The sequence below is a fragment of the Diabrotica virgifera genome, chromosome 1 (assembly GCF_917563875.1).
Source record: "Diabrotica virgifera virgifera chromosome 1, PGI_DIABVI_V3a".
Classification (NCBI taxonomy): domain Eukaryota; kingdom Metazoa; phylum Arthropoda; class Insecta; order Coleoptera; family Chrysomelidae; genus Diabrotica; species Diabrotica virgifera.
In genome coordinates this window covers 107859253-107873981 of record NC_065443.1, presented here as the reverse complement: position 1 = coordinate 107873981, position 14729 = coordinate 107859253, and the positions used below count along the sequence as shown (strand labels likewise).

Here is a 14729-nt window from a genome sequence, read left to right as displayed (position 1 = left end):
AAATCCAAACCATGAAAACCTACTTAAGTATAAAAAAGATGATGCACATGTCAAGAAGATCACTAAACAAACTAAAAGAAATAGCTGGAGAGATTATGTCGGATCCCTAAATAGGTCAGTCCCTATTAAAGATGTATGGTCAAAAGTTAACCGAATAAAAAATAGAAAAACAAAGAACAAAGTCCCTGTTATTCTGTCGGAAGCTTCGTGGATAGAAGAGTTCCATCAAAATATCACACCGCCGTCTGCAGAATTAGTAATTCCTGATTTACAACTAAATGCTCTGTACGACTATCCAGAACCAATCCGTTTCCTAGTCAAACCATTTTCTGCCACTGAACTAAACTTTGCGTTGAAGAAAAACTCAAATTCAGCACCAGGTGCCGATAATATCCATTACTCGATGCTATCAAATCTTTCAAGAATTGGTAAGGCTGCACTACTAAATATATATAATGAAATTTGGATGCGCCGCATAAAGATTCCTGACGATTGGCACGTTTACACTATTATCCCGGTTTTAAAACCAGGAAAATCATCAAAGAATTGGGATTCTTACCGTCCAATCGGTCTGGCTTCCTGTATACTAAAAACATATGAGAGACTTATTAAAAACCGTCTGGAATTTTGGCTAGAAAAGAACGACCTATTACCAAGAAGTCAGTTTGGTTTTAGAAAAGGTAAATCCACACAAGATAGCCTCTGCCACTTTTTAATAGACATTTATAGTTCCTTTACTTATAAGAAAGCAGTTAGTGCTTTGTTCTTAGATATAAAAGGGGCTTACGACAACGTTAATCTTCACATACTATACGCGAAAATGTTGGAAATAGGAATACCCGAGATAGTAACATGGAACATCATTAACTTATACATTAATCGAGCAGTTCACGTTAGATTAAATGGAGATCAATCTAACTCCCGATACACATCTTTGGGACTACCTCAGGGTAGCATCCTAAGTCCTATATTATATATACTGTATACTGCTGACTTAGAAACTAAACTTCCTCAACACATAAAAATCCTACAGTACGCTGATGATGTTGCGATATATGCAGAAAATAAGTCAATAGATAGATGTAATAACTACCTTAAATCGACATTGAATATTATAAAAAAATGGGCTACCGATAATAACTTAACAATATCAGAGAGTAAATCAACCATTGTTACCTTTACTAAAAAACGATATGTTCCTCAAAGCCATCTACAATTTGATAATACTAGTATTCCTTATAAAACTTCAATAAAATTTCTTGGCGTATTTTTAGACTCCAAATTAAATTGGAAAGAACACACAAATTACATATTACGAAGAATGGAAAATGCAATGAATATCATGAAGACTGTAAGTGTCAGTAACTGGGGAGCTGATCCAAACATATCAATATTACTATACAGAAATTTGATAAGATCAATCTTAGACTATGGATCTATTTTTTATGGCTCAGCATCAAACTCTGTACTCCAAAAAATCGAGAGGATCAAAAATAAGGCACTTAGGTTATGCACTGGTTATCTTCGTAGCACACCTATATTGGTCATGGAATGTGAGCTTAATGAACCTCCACTTTCATTACGCAGGGAATACCTAAGTGAGAAATTTATAGTTAAAACAGCGGTTAACGATAAACTGCTATTAAATAAAATTGTTCATTTAACCACCTCATACCTAACTCATTATTACTGGGAAAAAAAGAAACTGCTTTTAGTTGTGGAAAGCTTCCTCAACGTTTCTAATTCCATTGGCGACATACACCAAATTGAACAAAGCTCGTCTCGAAAGCTAAATTATGAAGATTATTTATCTCCAGTTAACTGTCATTTAAGTAATATTCGTGCGACAGACTTCCTTACTAAAATAGACCACCTTCAGTGTGTACAAAAAAACTGGGGGAGTTATCAGAAATTATATACGGATGGTTCAAAAATGGAAGGAAAAGTTGGATATGCTATATATTACCCACAAAAAAGTATAAAAATAAACAACAGATTACCTGATAAAATGACAATTTTCACAGCTGAACTCATTGCAATCAAAGAAGCATACAAAATATGTATTAATCAAAAAGAACTCAATTATGTTATATTTACAGACTGCCAAAGCATTGTAAAGACATTGAAATACAATGTACATAATTTTGCAGAAAATTATATCATCAGTGACATCATAGCAATGAACAGTGAAGCTTTGAAATCGGGCAAAAATATAATATTGTGTTGGATAAAAGCACACATTGGTATAAAAAACAACGAAATAGTAGATGATCTGGCTAAAAAAGCAACAACGAAGGAATCCACTCTGCATACTTATCAACTTCCTATGGGAGACATAATTTCTATTATGAGATCTATCAAACGGACGAAATGGCAGGAACAATACAATAATTCAGACAAAGGAAATTATTACAAAAAAATCCAGCCTACACTTCCCATCAAGACATGGTTTAATCAAGTTTCCAACAAAGGCTTTATCAAAACTATTTGTCGAATAAGAAGTAATCACTGTCTGACTCCAGTCTACAAAAGAGAAATAGGACTTGTAGATAATGATGAATGTTTATGTGGAGAGCTAGCTGATCTACAACATATGCTATTAGAATGTCCTTTACATTTTATTGAAATATCAAACTTTTTTGCCAATCTAGTTCAAATTAATGTACAATTTCCTTTTAATCTTATATACCTTTTACAATCAAACAATCTAGATGTTTATAAAATTTTGTACAACCATGTTAATTGTTTAAAATTAAAGCTCTGAGAAAAAAAGAAAAAAAAAAATTAAAAAAAAAAAAAATAATTAAATAAAATAAAAAGTTACTAAGATCTAAACCTCCGCGAGGTTTAATCGGGTTTAGGTCTTAGCGCGATAAAAAAATAAATATAAAAAAAAAAAAAAAAAACTAAAAAAAAAATAAAAAATGTAATAAAAAAAATGTTAAAAAATATAATAAAAAAAATAATAAAAAAAACAGAGTAAAAAAAAACAGTAGTACTAATAGTTTTAAATTTAGATACTAAGCATATATTTTGTAAAAGAGAGAATTCAAAACACATTGACTGGCCAGTTGGTTGCTTAAACCAGTGCCAATAAAACATAAACACACACACATTATTTATTATAATTCTTGTGTTTTTGGATCTGTGTTTCTCTGTAGTAAAATAATAAAATATTATGTAGGCATAACATTTTTACACGCCTTGTTGTGTAATTATATCCGAAACTTACATGTCAATTGCAGTGACCTCGCTAGAGTAGTTGGTAGGGCGTTAGGTCCGAGATTGGAACTACGCGGGTTCGAATCCTGGGCGATTCATATATTTTTTTTTATTTTTGGTTGTTTTAATAAAATTTTTTTGAAAGTGGTAGATAAGAAAGTTTGTTTAATTTTTAAATAAAATAAAAATAACCTGTTAAGTATATTTACTTCGTTGAAATTACCTATGTAATAGAAGAATATCTTCTTACGTGCGTACAAAGTACACACATATTCTTTTTTTACTTGTGTTTTTGAGCTTTGAAAATCGACGTTTTTCGTTTCTTTTTAGTTTTAAATTGTTTATAACTCGAAAAAATAAAAACCTTTTTTCTTTCGAATGGTCCAAAAAATCTAAAATAATATCTGCCCGGACCGAATTTTTTTTTATATTTATAAAAGAAAGTAATTTTTAATTTTATGAATTATAGTCAGGACAAAATTACATCGGACACCTTTTGTTTTTTATAATTTTTAACCTACTAAATTACATATCAAGTAACTTTTATCCATTAAAATATCGGTGCAGGTCGACCTTATATCGGATCCACTACTAACAGGGTCACTACAGGAAGAAATAAAACGTAGATGTAATCTAGCAAAAGTCGCCAAGGAAAGATGGCCAAACTATGGAAGGGCTTTCAAATTTCATGAACTTCAAAAATGAGGATCTTGAACTGTGAATGTGGACTTGACTGGATGTGAATCTTAGACCCTAAGAAAGACAAGAGGAAAGAAGAAAGATAGAACGCCACTGAAATGTTCTGTTTTAGAAAGAAGAATATGAATTCCGTGGTCCAACGCTCTCGAGCAAAGTGCATCTCCAAAAATTAAAATAGGTACTTTGGACATGTTATGATAGCAGACAGAAAACAATGGAAATACTTATTATCCAAGGAAATGTAGAATGCCGAAGATTATGAAGAAGATTCCAGGATCGACCAAATTACAGGAATATGCAAAAGACTTACGAGTTAAAAGAAATGACCAGAGATAGAGATTTTTGAGCGTAAGCGGTTCGCGAACATAGTGGATATATATGTCTTTACACCATAACACATTTCTATAACTTTCATGAAAGAGGTAAGTAACATACAATAATTAGGTAACATAGACTTAGCGCTCCAACATACAGGTATCAAATTCTCATGAAAACCTAGACATAGCTATGTTTCCTCTTAAGTTTATTTTTTTCAGGTTGCGGTACAAACTTGAAAAAAAAATAATATGAATACAAAGTTGTCGAAGCAATAAAAGTTATTCTAGAACACAAGGTATTATGACTACGGTTGTGAATTTATGGATAACTAGGTATACCTACCAATGTTGTCTTAAATAATTGTACACCTACACATATTTCCTCTTAAGTTAAGTTTATTTTTTTCAGGTTGCGGTACAAACTTATTTAGAAAAAGTAATATGAAGACAAAGTTGTCGAAGCGATAAAAGTTATTCTAGAACACAAGGTATTATGACTACGGACTACGGTTGTGAATTTATGGAGAACTAGGTATACCTACCAGTGTTGTCTTAAATAATTGTATACCTACACCAGATAACTAGACTCTATCTACTAATATTCAGTTCAGCGGGATGCTATTATTCGATTTGTGGAATTATATATCATCATCATCATCCTCCTCCTCCAGCCCTTTGCGTCCACTGCTGGACATAGGCCTCCCTCATTTTTGTCCATTGTGCTCTATTTTGAGCACTTTACATCCTGGAATTATATACAAGGGAGAATTTCATAAAACATGTAGATCCCTTGTTTATGGAATTCACACCTTGTACAATAGTGCCCCGCTCAGCTGAATATTAATGAGTATCTTAGTTCTAGTTCTCTGGTTCAACTATAATTGAAGTCAATCTCTATCCTTTGTTTTACAATGATATACCTGGTCAAACCATTTATTACATAGCAGTATGAAAACATTCCTTTGTGCTTATGAAATGTTTTTCTTACTACAATAACCTTTTTTTTTAGACTACTGTTACGCGAGAGTGACTATTGATTTTATTTGTACTGATTTATATTTAGACATTAATTGTTATAAGATTGACTTTACTATTATATTTATTAGCTTACATTTAAATAAATAAAAACACTGAATTTGTAGATATTCTTTAATTACAAACTTATTTAAATTAGGTATCTAAATACTTACATTGATTTATCTATTCACATATAAATAATCTAATACACAATAGCTAAGTTATATTTAATATTAGATACCTACAATTACATTTCGAAAATACCGCCAAAATATGCGTTCGAAAAAAATACTCGGTCGCGGATTTATTAGACTGATAAACTATCCCTACGGTTCGTTCAAATCATCTTTATATACCCTATTACAATTTTCTAGAAATCTTTGGAATCAGTGGCGCACCCAGAATTTTCCTCTAGGGGGGTTGACTTGGGTGGGGTTCGGACAAATAATCCCTGACAAAAAATCCCCACAAATTATCCCTGGACAAAAAATCCCCAGACAAAAAATCCCCGAACAAATAATCCTCGAGCAAAAAATCTCCACAAAAAATCCCGGACAAATAATCCCCACAATTTTTTGTCGACAAAATTTCCCCACAAAAAATCCTCATGAAATATTTGCTACTGAATAGTTCTCTAAAAGTTTTCCCGTGAACGCAATCGACTCATGTTTTTCAGCCTCAGTGCATAAGAGTTAAAGCAATAGCCATGAAACCGCTTTTCGGCATGACAATAATGATTAAGTAATTAAGATTAAGCATGAATTATTGTAATTTTGAATATCAAATTTCGAATTCCAATTACATGCCGAAAACTTCAAATTTTACATGACAAACGAGTGTGAGTTTTTTCAAAAATTGTGGAAGATATAGGGAATGAGCTAAGGCTGTGGGAATCATGTTGTAGTTATTCGCTTAAATCTTTTGCTCACTCTGCCTTGAATGACTAAGTTCAAAAAATTGTCTATTATCTGTGTGCATACATGAAAAATTTTGGCGCTATTAAGAATGTTTAGCTTTGTTATGAAAACGCAGAACACAGTTTTTGAACATAGCTTTTGAAAGATTTTGAAGCAGGTTAAGTAACTTCTTTGCACAAGCTAGAAGAGGTGGAGAAATATCAAATGCTTTCTGCGTAAATTCTGGACTGAGACAGGGAGATCTGTTGTCCCCATTGTTGTTTAATCTGGCCTTAGAATATGCCATGCGAAAAATTTATCCAAAAATCAAACCAGACGTAGCTGCTCGGGGAGAGGCCAGATGGGAGAAAGTCTGTAGGATGGCCTAGAAAAAGGTGGAAAGATGCAGTCAGAGAAGATCTGGAGAAAATGGGAGTGAGACAATGGGAAATAGTGGCACACGACCGACACATGGAAGGCAATAGTGAATCTCTCGCAAGGATACTCGAAGAGTTATAACGCAAGAAAAGTGACAGGTTTTTTGCATTACAATCAAGATTATCGTTTTCAGGACCAGGAGTTCTCATCACGAATAGGCAATCTTTTGAATAGGCAATCTTATACATAGTTATTCAAAGCAGAGTGAGTAAAAGATTTAAGCGAATAATTACAACATGGTTCCCACAGCCTTAGCGCATTCTTCATATCTTTTCCCCACGATTTTTGAAAAAACTCACTCGATTGTCATGTAAAATTTGAAGTTTTCGGCATGATGGAATTGAAATTCGAAATTTGGTAATCGAAATTACAATTCATGCTTAATCTTAATTGCTAATCATTATTTTCGTGCCAAAAAGGGGTTTCATGGCGATTGCTATAGTTCTCACGCACTGAGGCTGAAAAACATTTGAGTCGATTGCATTAACGGGAAAATTTTTAGAGAACTATTCGGCAGCAAATATTTCTTGGGGATTATTTGTCCTAGCTTCGCTTGGGCACCGAAATTTTTTTATATTGTTTCTGAAAGACAAGTTACATTTTCCTACTATTCTTTATATTTTTTTATATGCACTGGGAGGGGTTTTAACCCCCAAAACCCCTCCCTGGGTGCGCCACTGTTTGGAATAAAAAGATTATTACCGAATCAAAACATCTTTTTCTAGAATAACAAAGAATGTTTACACAAATAAATCAAAGACAGATCATAAATAATGCTAGTTCCTAATTAAGAAAAATTAGGCCAGTACTTAAATTCAGCAAGCGTGTAACAATACATTTAGAAAAATAAAAAAAAACAGTATGAAATTATACATTAAAGCTATATCTATTCTCCTTTCTACTTAATTATTCAAATTCTTGTTGGTTGCAGTATGTGTTCTGCATTTATATAATTTTATATTACATATAGGTAGGTGTATTTTACTTTTCATATGAGATAAATCTGAATAAAAGTAATTATACTATTGAACAACACTGAACAAACTGGATAATAGACTAGATTAGGTACTCAGGTACACTATTAATAAATAGGGAGATTGTTCGTATGCAATCAATACGATAGTGCTAGTGCATAATATTATTATTTAAACATAATTATTTTAAATGGGTCAAAAGGTGAAAAGCAGAAACATTTTCTCTATTTTTTTTAGATAATTATATGCAACTTATATAGCAATAATTGGTAAATAGTGTTGCCTATCTAACCGTTCACACTTTGGCCGTTAATTTGATAAAATAGGTCAATACTCTATTGTAAATTGTAAAATAGTTTTACAGATGTTTCGGTAGGATTAAAACATCAGAACAATATAAATTTCCATTTATACAATTCGATATTATTACATTTTTTACCGTATTGCAGCAGTTGTTTGACGTCATAAAATAAGTGACCATCCAGTTGATTTCCTCTTCTGACATCTATCAGCTGATTGCCATACCTGCAGGAAAAGGGCTTGCGCATTAAGTACACAAATATAAAATTTGCCAGAGTGGGGAAAGGAAAGGGTATTTAGAAATGGCGGACGTATGTAGTGGTCAAAGTGTGATGGATTTGCAAACAGAAATGCAAAACAGTGCAGTGGATCGTTTAAAAAGACTTTATCCTGCAGTCAATGAAGAAAAGACTCCTCTCCCAAGAGCATGGAGCACTAAGGATAAATACACATATATTGGGCTATCCCAAACCAATTTGCGTGTGCATTATAAAGGTAAGATTCTTTAACGTTTGACTCATGTTTAGCAAGATTGTCAGGGTTTATAAATAATATTTTCAAGACATAGATGGGTTTGGGGTGTCGGGGAAGCTGATAAAACCTTTCCACCAAGTGTCAACGACCCTTAATTTTTATGAAGTTCTTGGGAATCAAACAAAGAAATCAGCTGATCATGGCAGCAAAGGAAAACGCAAAATGATTGACCGTTCGATTACTTCCGTGTTCTTCAGTCGAATGAGTAAATAAGATTAAAATTATTAGATTATTTTAAATCTTAGGATTATTCCAAATAATAATACGTACATTCTCTTGAAAAAAAAAATTAAATTTCAACAGTTGTTAATCTCATACAGCTGTTATTCCAAAATATGAAGAGAACATTGTGTATTTGTAAAATGTGTTTAATAATAAAAACAGTTTTGATATCCTTGCGTAGGTAGGTACTAAAGCAATTTAAAAATAATAAGGTCAAGGTTTAATTTGGTTTAATCTTTGTTTTGTGTATTTTGGAATTGAAATTAATTGATTTACTTTATTTAGAGTAAAAGTGGACTTGATATATTTTTTAAAAATTTAATAAAGAAAGTTGGTTTAAGCAATTGAAAGATAACTTTGTCTGTTAATTAACTAATGGTAATTTTATGCATAAATACTTAGGTAATAAAAACCAATTATGTAGTTACTATCTGTAAATGTGTTCTTTAATTATAGTCCTAAAACGACAGTTTATAGAATTCTATATAATAAAAAAGTAAGATTAAAATATTTCAAAAACTGGATAAACATTTTCAGATTATAAAAATAAGATCTTTCTGTATGAATCTTTCTTCCTGTAGGTACCTACTCATCAATAAGGGTCTAAACAACAACAACAACAATATAATGACTTAATAGCTGAAACCATCAAGGTCATTCGGTGGTGGATCTATGGGGTGGATAGGGTAATTCCCAACAATGTCCAAAATTACACCATAGACCCATAGACAGACAAATTCACCCCAATAAACCTTCTAGTTAGGAAAATTAAGGGAACCTGATGCATAAAGTCGGAAAAATTAAAGATTACCCATGAACGAACACATCAATCACTTATCGATGGCTTAGTGTGAAAACCTTGTATCTCATTGTGCAGAAAATTTTACATGAGTGACTTTAAACTGAATTTCTGCATACTCTAACCCAAAATATATATGAAAAATGTATGTGTAATGATCTAAACATACTCAGAATAAAAAATATGTAAACATAGTTTTTTTGTTTTAAGTTATTCGCGGTGTGCAAGTACTTGGAAAGGGAAACGAGAAACGACCGTGCGCGAGTCGCGGAGAAATATTGCAACTATCTTAAATAATTCATATTGTCAATTGAAATTGTCAAATTGACGTATATTTCATACCTTCTGTCATTGACGCAGAAAAATTATATATTACTCCACAATATTGATATGATATGCAATTATTATATAAAGGTAAATTTAATTAATTGTATTTTGCTTGCAGTACTGCATTTTAATAACTGATTTTATTTACTACATACAATTGTTTACGTTTGCTAAACATAACCTGCATCTTATTTTTTCTTCTTATTATTTTTTTGGACTATGGTCTTGACAATTATCCAGCAACCAGGATTAATATAATTGGCCAATATAATTAAAAGTGCGAATAAAAGTACAGAGCGTAGAAATAGAGGTCGCTTTGCCGAACTTGCACGGTCCCAATAGTATGCAGAAATTAAGTTTAAAGTCTCTCCAGTAAAATTTTCTGTGAAATGAGATACGAGATTTTCACACTAAGCTGTCGTTATGTTGTATTTGCTGTCCTTTTCTATAAATAACAAACGTTTGTTATAGAAAAAGACAAAAATACAAAATAAGTGATTGATGTGATCGTTCATGGGTATTCTTTCATTTTTCTGACTGTATAAGTTATTATTTATAGTCTAGGCGCCAGAGGGGTCACCGTGTCATATTCAATTCTGATGGACAAACTCAACGGTTTCTTATGGATTTTTGGCTGCTGATTACGAATTTCGAGGGGGGATTTCGATCCAAGTGGTCAAAAAATTGTTATAAACAATTTAATTGTTTATAAGGCTCTGACTCATAAACTAAAAGGGATAAAAAAAATGTTTCAAATTCAATTCAATTTTCAATTTCAATTTCAAATAAAATTTGTTCCTTAATAAAAAACGAAGAATAAATTGTTTACTAAACTTAAATCTAACAATTAGAACTCAAGATATTGTAAAATTAGTGCACATTGCAAATTGCAAAATAAGTATTTTTCGAAGCTTTATGGAATGTAACTCGGTTTCTACGCATGCAAATGTGCCTTAGAAGGTGTTGTTTTAAAGCTTAATTAACAGGCTTCCAAACAAAGTTTGTTAAGTTACTTGATCTTCATTTGTTTTAAAGTTATACCCGTTTGAAGCATAGATATATAATACTCTAGATTGCGCCTTACGATCTTAAAATGGGTGACGGTTGCGACAGAGATAAATGAGCCTATTTGGTCGGTAGTCTCTTTCTAATTCAAGGGGAGTATCGACGACGTCACTATCCTACTCTGTCGTCGAGTATTTTAGATGGTTTGACAGTTCGAGCGGATGGCGATGAGAACTGGTCATAGGTCTTCGGACGTGGATAATCCTGGTTCGAATCCCATACCAATCTTTACTTTTTTTATTTTTTATTTAATCAGTATTGCGTTTATTAGATATTATTACATCTCTAAAGTAAATCTATGCAAAGAGATATATAACAAATAAGAAAAACTGTGTAGGTACCTGTAGATTTTTAAAAATATAAAAGCGAATGTTATTTTTGTAATAAGTTAATTGTAGAATAGTATAAAGTAATTGTTAAAAATATTCGTAAAAAATTACCAATAATTAATATCAACATAATGTACCATCGATTTATTAATTGAATCGGTCATTTCAAAAACAACATGAGTCACATATTCCTAATTTTACAGAAGAGCAAAGGATGAAATGGATGACATCAAAATTCAGAGTTATATTGTAGTTTTGTTCCTAATTTTTTTACTGGACTGGTGTCGTTTTGCACACAACGTTTATCTTAAAGGAGTCTATTCCTCTCAAAAAGTTAGTTTCTGAAAATTGTGGACTTTGCTGTTTTTGAAATGACCGATTCAATTATAAGTAATTAGACATTATTTTTATTTATGAAACTATTGTTACAATTTTTTTAAAAAGTAGAAGCAAAACAAACATTCACATCATTCGAATAAGGACGAATTTATATTAATAACGAATGACTTTTATTTTACTATGCAGTTCACAAATTATGTATTCCAATATTAACTTACTATACATATATTTATTATCTGCTAGATTTACTTATAGGTTTGGATCCCGCGTATGAAAAAAAAGTTGATTAATAGCAAGCTGAAAATTTGTTAATAGCTTAAGGGTGTGTAGTTGGATAAACTTTGATATATGGGAACACTGGAACAGGGGCAGTTTTAATTGTGGAACAGGTTAAAAATTTGGAACGGTCACACCACGAGAACGGTACTTTTATTTTGTCCGACAGAACAGACTTTAAACTCTTCGAACAGAGATTAAACTCTCATGCAAATATCAGACTGCTATTTATCACCAAATAGGCATTTTGATGAGTGTAACATGTGGAATATGTCAAATGACAGGAATTATGACAGGTGATAAATAGCAGTCTGATTTTTGCATGAGAGTTTAATATCTGTTCGGAGAGTTTAAGTCTGTTCTGTCAGACAAAATAAATGTGCCGTTTTCGTGGTGTGACCGTTCCAAATTTTTAACCTGTTCCACAATTAAAATTGCCCCTGTTCCAGTGTTCCCATATATCAAAGTTTATCCGACTAGACACCCTTAAGCTATTAACAAATTTTCAGCTTGCTATTAATCAACTTTTTTTTCATACGCGGGATCCAGACCTATTAGGTCCATTTTTCAGATGTAAAAATATCTAATAAACGCAATATTGATTAAATAAAAATAAAAAAAGTAAAGTTGGTATGGGATTCGAACCACGATTATCCACGTCCGAAGACCAAAGACCATTTCCCGTCGCCACCCGCTCCAACTGTCAACACATATTACTCGATAAAGTGGGATATTCACGTCGTCGATATTCCCCTTAAATTAAAAAGAGACTACCGACCAAATAGGCTCATTTATCTCTGTCGCAACCGTCACCCATTTTAAGATCGCAGGGCGCAATCTAGAGTATTATATATCTATGGTTTGAAGTTACAATTTTCTTAAAAATATTGTACATTCATTTGTTTATAAGGGTTTTAAGCAAATTTGAGCTATAAACATTTATACTTTAATAAACAATAATGATAGAAAAACTCATAAGGAACAATTTGAGGTTATGAAAATGTTCATAATTTATTTTTGGCCAAGATGTCGATATTTTAATGGCGCGCTATGAGGTGCAAGATCGGCTCACCACGTAAAGGTTCACGTGCTAACTTCTTGATGCAAATTATAATTTCTATGTATACATACGTTATCTTCATTTTTCATTTTTGAAGATCCTAATAAAATGTTATCATATAATTCTTATAATTAAATCATCATACTGTACCTCGTATCACCTTTCATTCTATTTACTTTGTCTTCTATTTTTTGCACTAAATGAGAAAAAAACATTAAAAACTAATATTTCCGAAGTATAACTATACAGTAAGTTGATATTATTTATTAATACTATTTTTACAATCATTTTTTTTTCATGCATCGGCAAATCTGCATAGAGATATACAGGGAATATCGGCTTTTTTACATCTGCATAAGTTCTTAGCGAAATTTTAACAGTTAAATGGTGGTACAAGTCTGTTCTTGTAGGCAGTAAAACTAAAACTTTTTGAGGCTTCAGAGTCTAATTATCTATATGATATCCATACAAAGTGGATCTAGTTCTTTTGCAGCATCATCAAGGCCCGTCATTGTGTGTATGCCGCCACATCATAAATGCTCGTTTTATATGCAATGATGATGCTGCAAAAGAACTCGATCCATTTTTATATGGATATCACATATATTGGCTCATTTGCATGCGTAGAAGCCGAGTTACGATCGATAAAGCGTCGAAGAATACATACTTATTTGACTGTGAGCCAATCTTGCACCTCATAGCGAACCATTAAAATATCGACATCTTAGCCAAAAATAAACTTACGAACATTTTCGTAAGCTCAAATTGTTCCTTTTGAGTTGTTTTATCATTATTGTTAATTAAAGTATAAATGTTTATAGCTCAAGTTTGCTTGAAACCTTTATAAACAAATTAATGTACAATTTTTTTAAGAAAATTATAACTTCAAACTGGTATAACTTTAAACCAAATGAAGACTAAATAATTTAACAAACTTTGTTTGGAAGCCTCTTAATTAGGCTTTAAAAGAACACCTTATAAGGCTCATTTGCATGCGTAGAAGCCGAGTTACGATTGATAAAGCTTCGAAAAATACTTATTTTGCAATTTGCATTGTGCACTAATTTTACAATATCTTGAGTTCTAATTGTCGAATTTAAGTTTAGTAAACGGTTATTTCTTCGTTTTTTATTAAGGAACAAATTTTATTTGAAACATTTTTTTTATCTCGTTTAGTTTATGAGCCAGAGCCTTATAAACAATTTATAAACAATTAAATTGTTTATAACAATTTTTTGACCACTCGGATCGAAATCCCCCCTCGAAATTCGTAATCAGCAGCCAAAAATCCATAAGAAACCGTTGAGTTTGTCCATCAGAATTGAAAATGACACGGTGACCTCTGTTTGGCGCCTAGACTATTATGTCTTTTGTGTGGTTTGAGTTTATCTTTTTCATGTCTTTTGGTTGGAGTTTCATAGGAAATTCCCCATCCGCCAAGGCAAATGTCTAGGTGCGCCACTGAGGTCATTTGTAATTTGTGCTGTAAATTGAAAAGGAAGACTCAGTACTATTCTGTTCATCATTATCTTTGGCTTTTACAAGTCTTCATGAGTCTTTGCAGCGGTTACTATTGTCTTGCATTGGTTCCGATCCTGTGCCACTATTTACCATGGCCTCACTTTTTCATCTTCTCCAGGTCTTCTCTGGCTGCATCTTTCCACCTTTTTCTATGCCGTTCTGCTGGTCTTCTACCATCTGGTCTTTCCCAAAACACATTGCTAATCAGTCTGTCATCATCACTCCGTACCACAAGGCCTGCCCATCTTAGTCTATTATTCAATGTTCCTCCTCCATTCCTTTGTCACACTGTCCCTGCAAGGACCATATATAACTCTTAGGATTTTTCATTCCTGTACTAATAGTCTATTGATTTCTTCCTTTCTCAATGTCCATGTTTCACTGCCGTAGGCCA

The 14729-nt window shown here is 32.3% G+C and overlaps 1 protein-coding gene across 1 annotated transcript in view; it reads left to right on the top strand.

Moving 5' to 3' along the window:
- The first annotated feature begins 8126 nt into the window (after positions 1-8126).
- Positions 8127-14729, top strand: part of LOC114335514 (ran-binding protein 9) — a 106228-nt gene continuing 99625 nt past the window's right edge. The window contains exon 1 of the mRNA XM_028285765.2: positions 8127-8358. Within this exon, the coding sequence (XP_028141566.1) occupies positions 8166-8358 (193 nt within the window). The 5' untranslated portion in view covers positions 8127-8165. The remainder of the gene's footprint in view (positions 8359-14729) is intronic.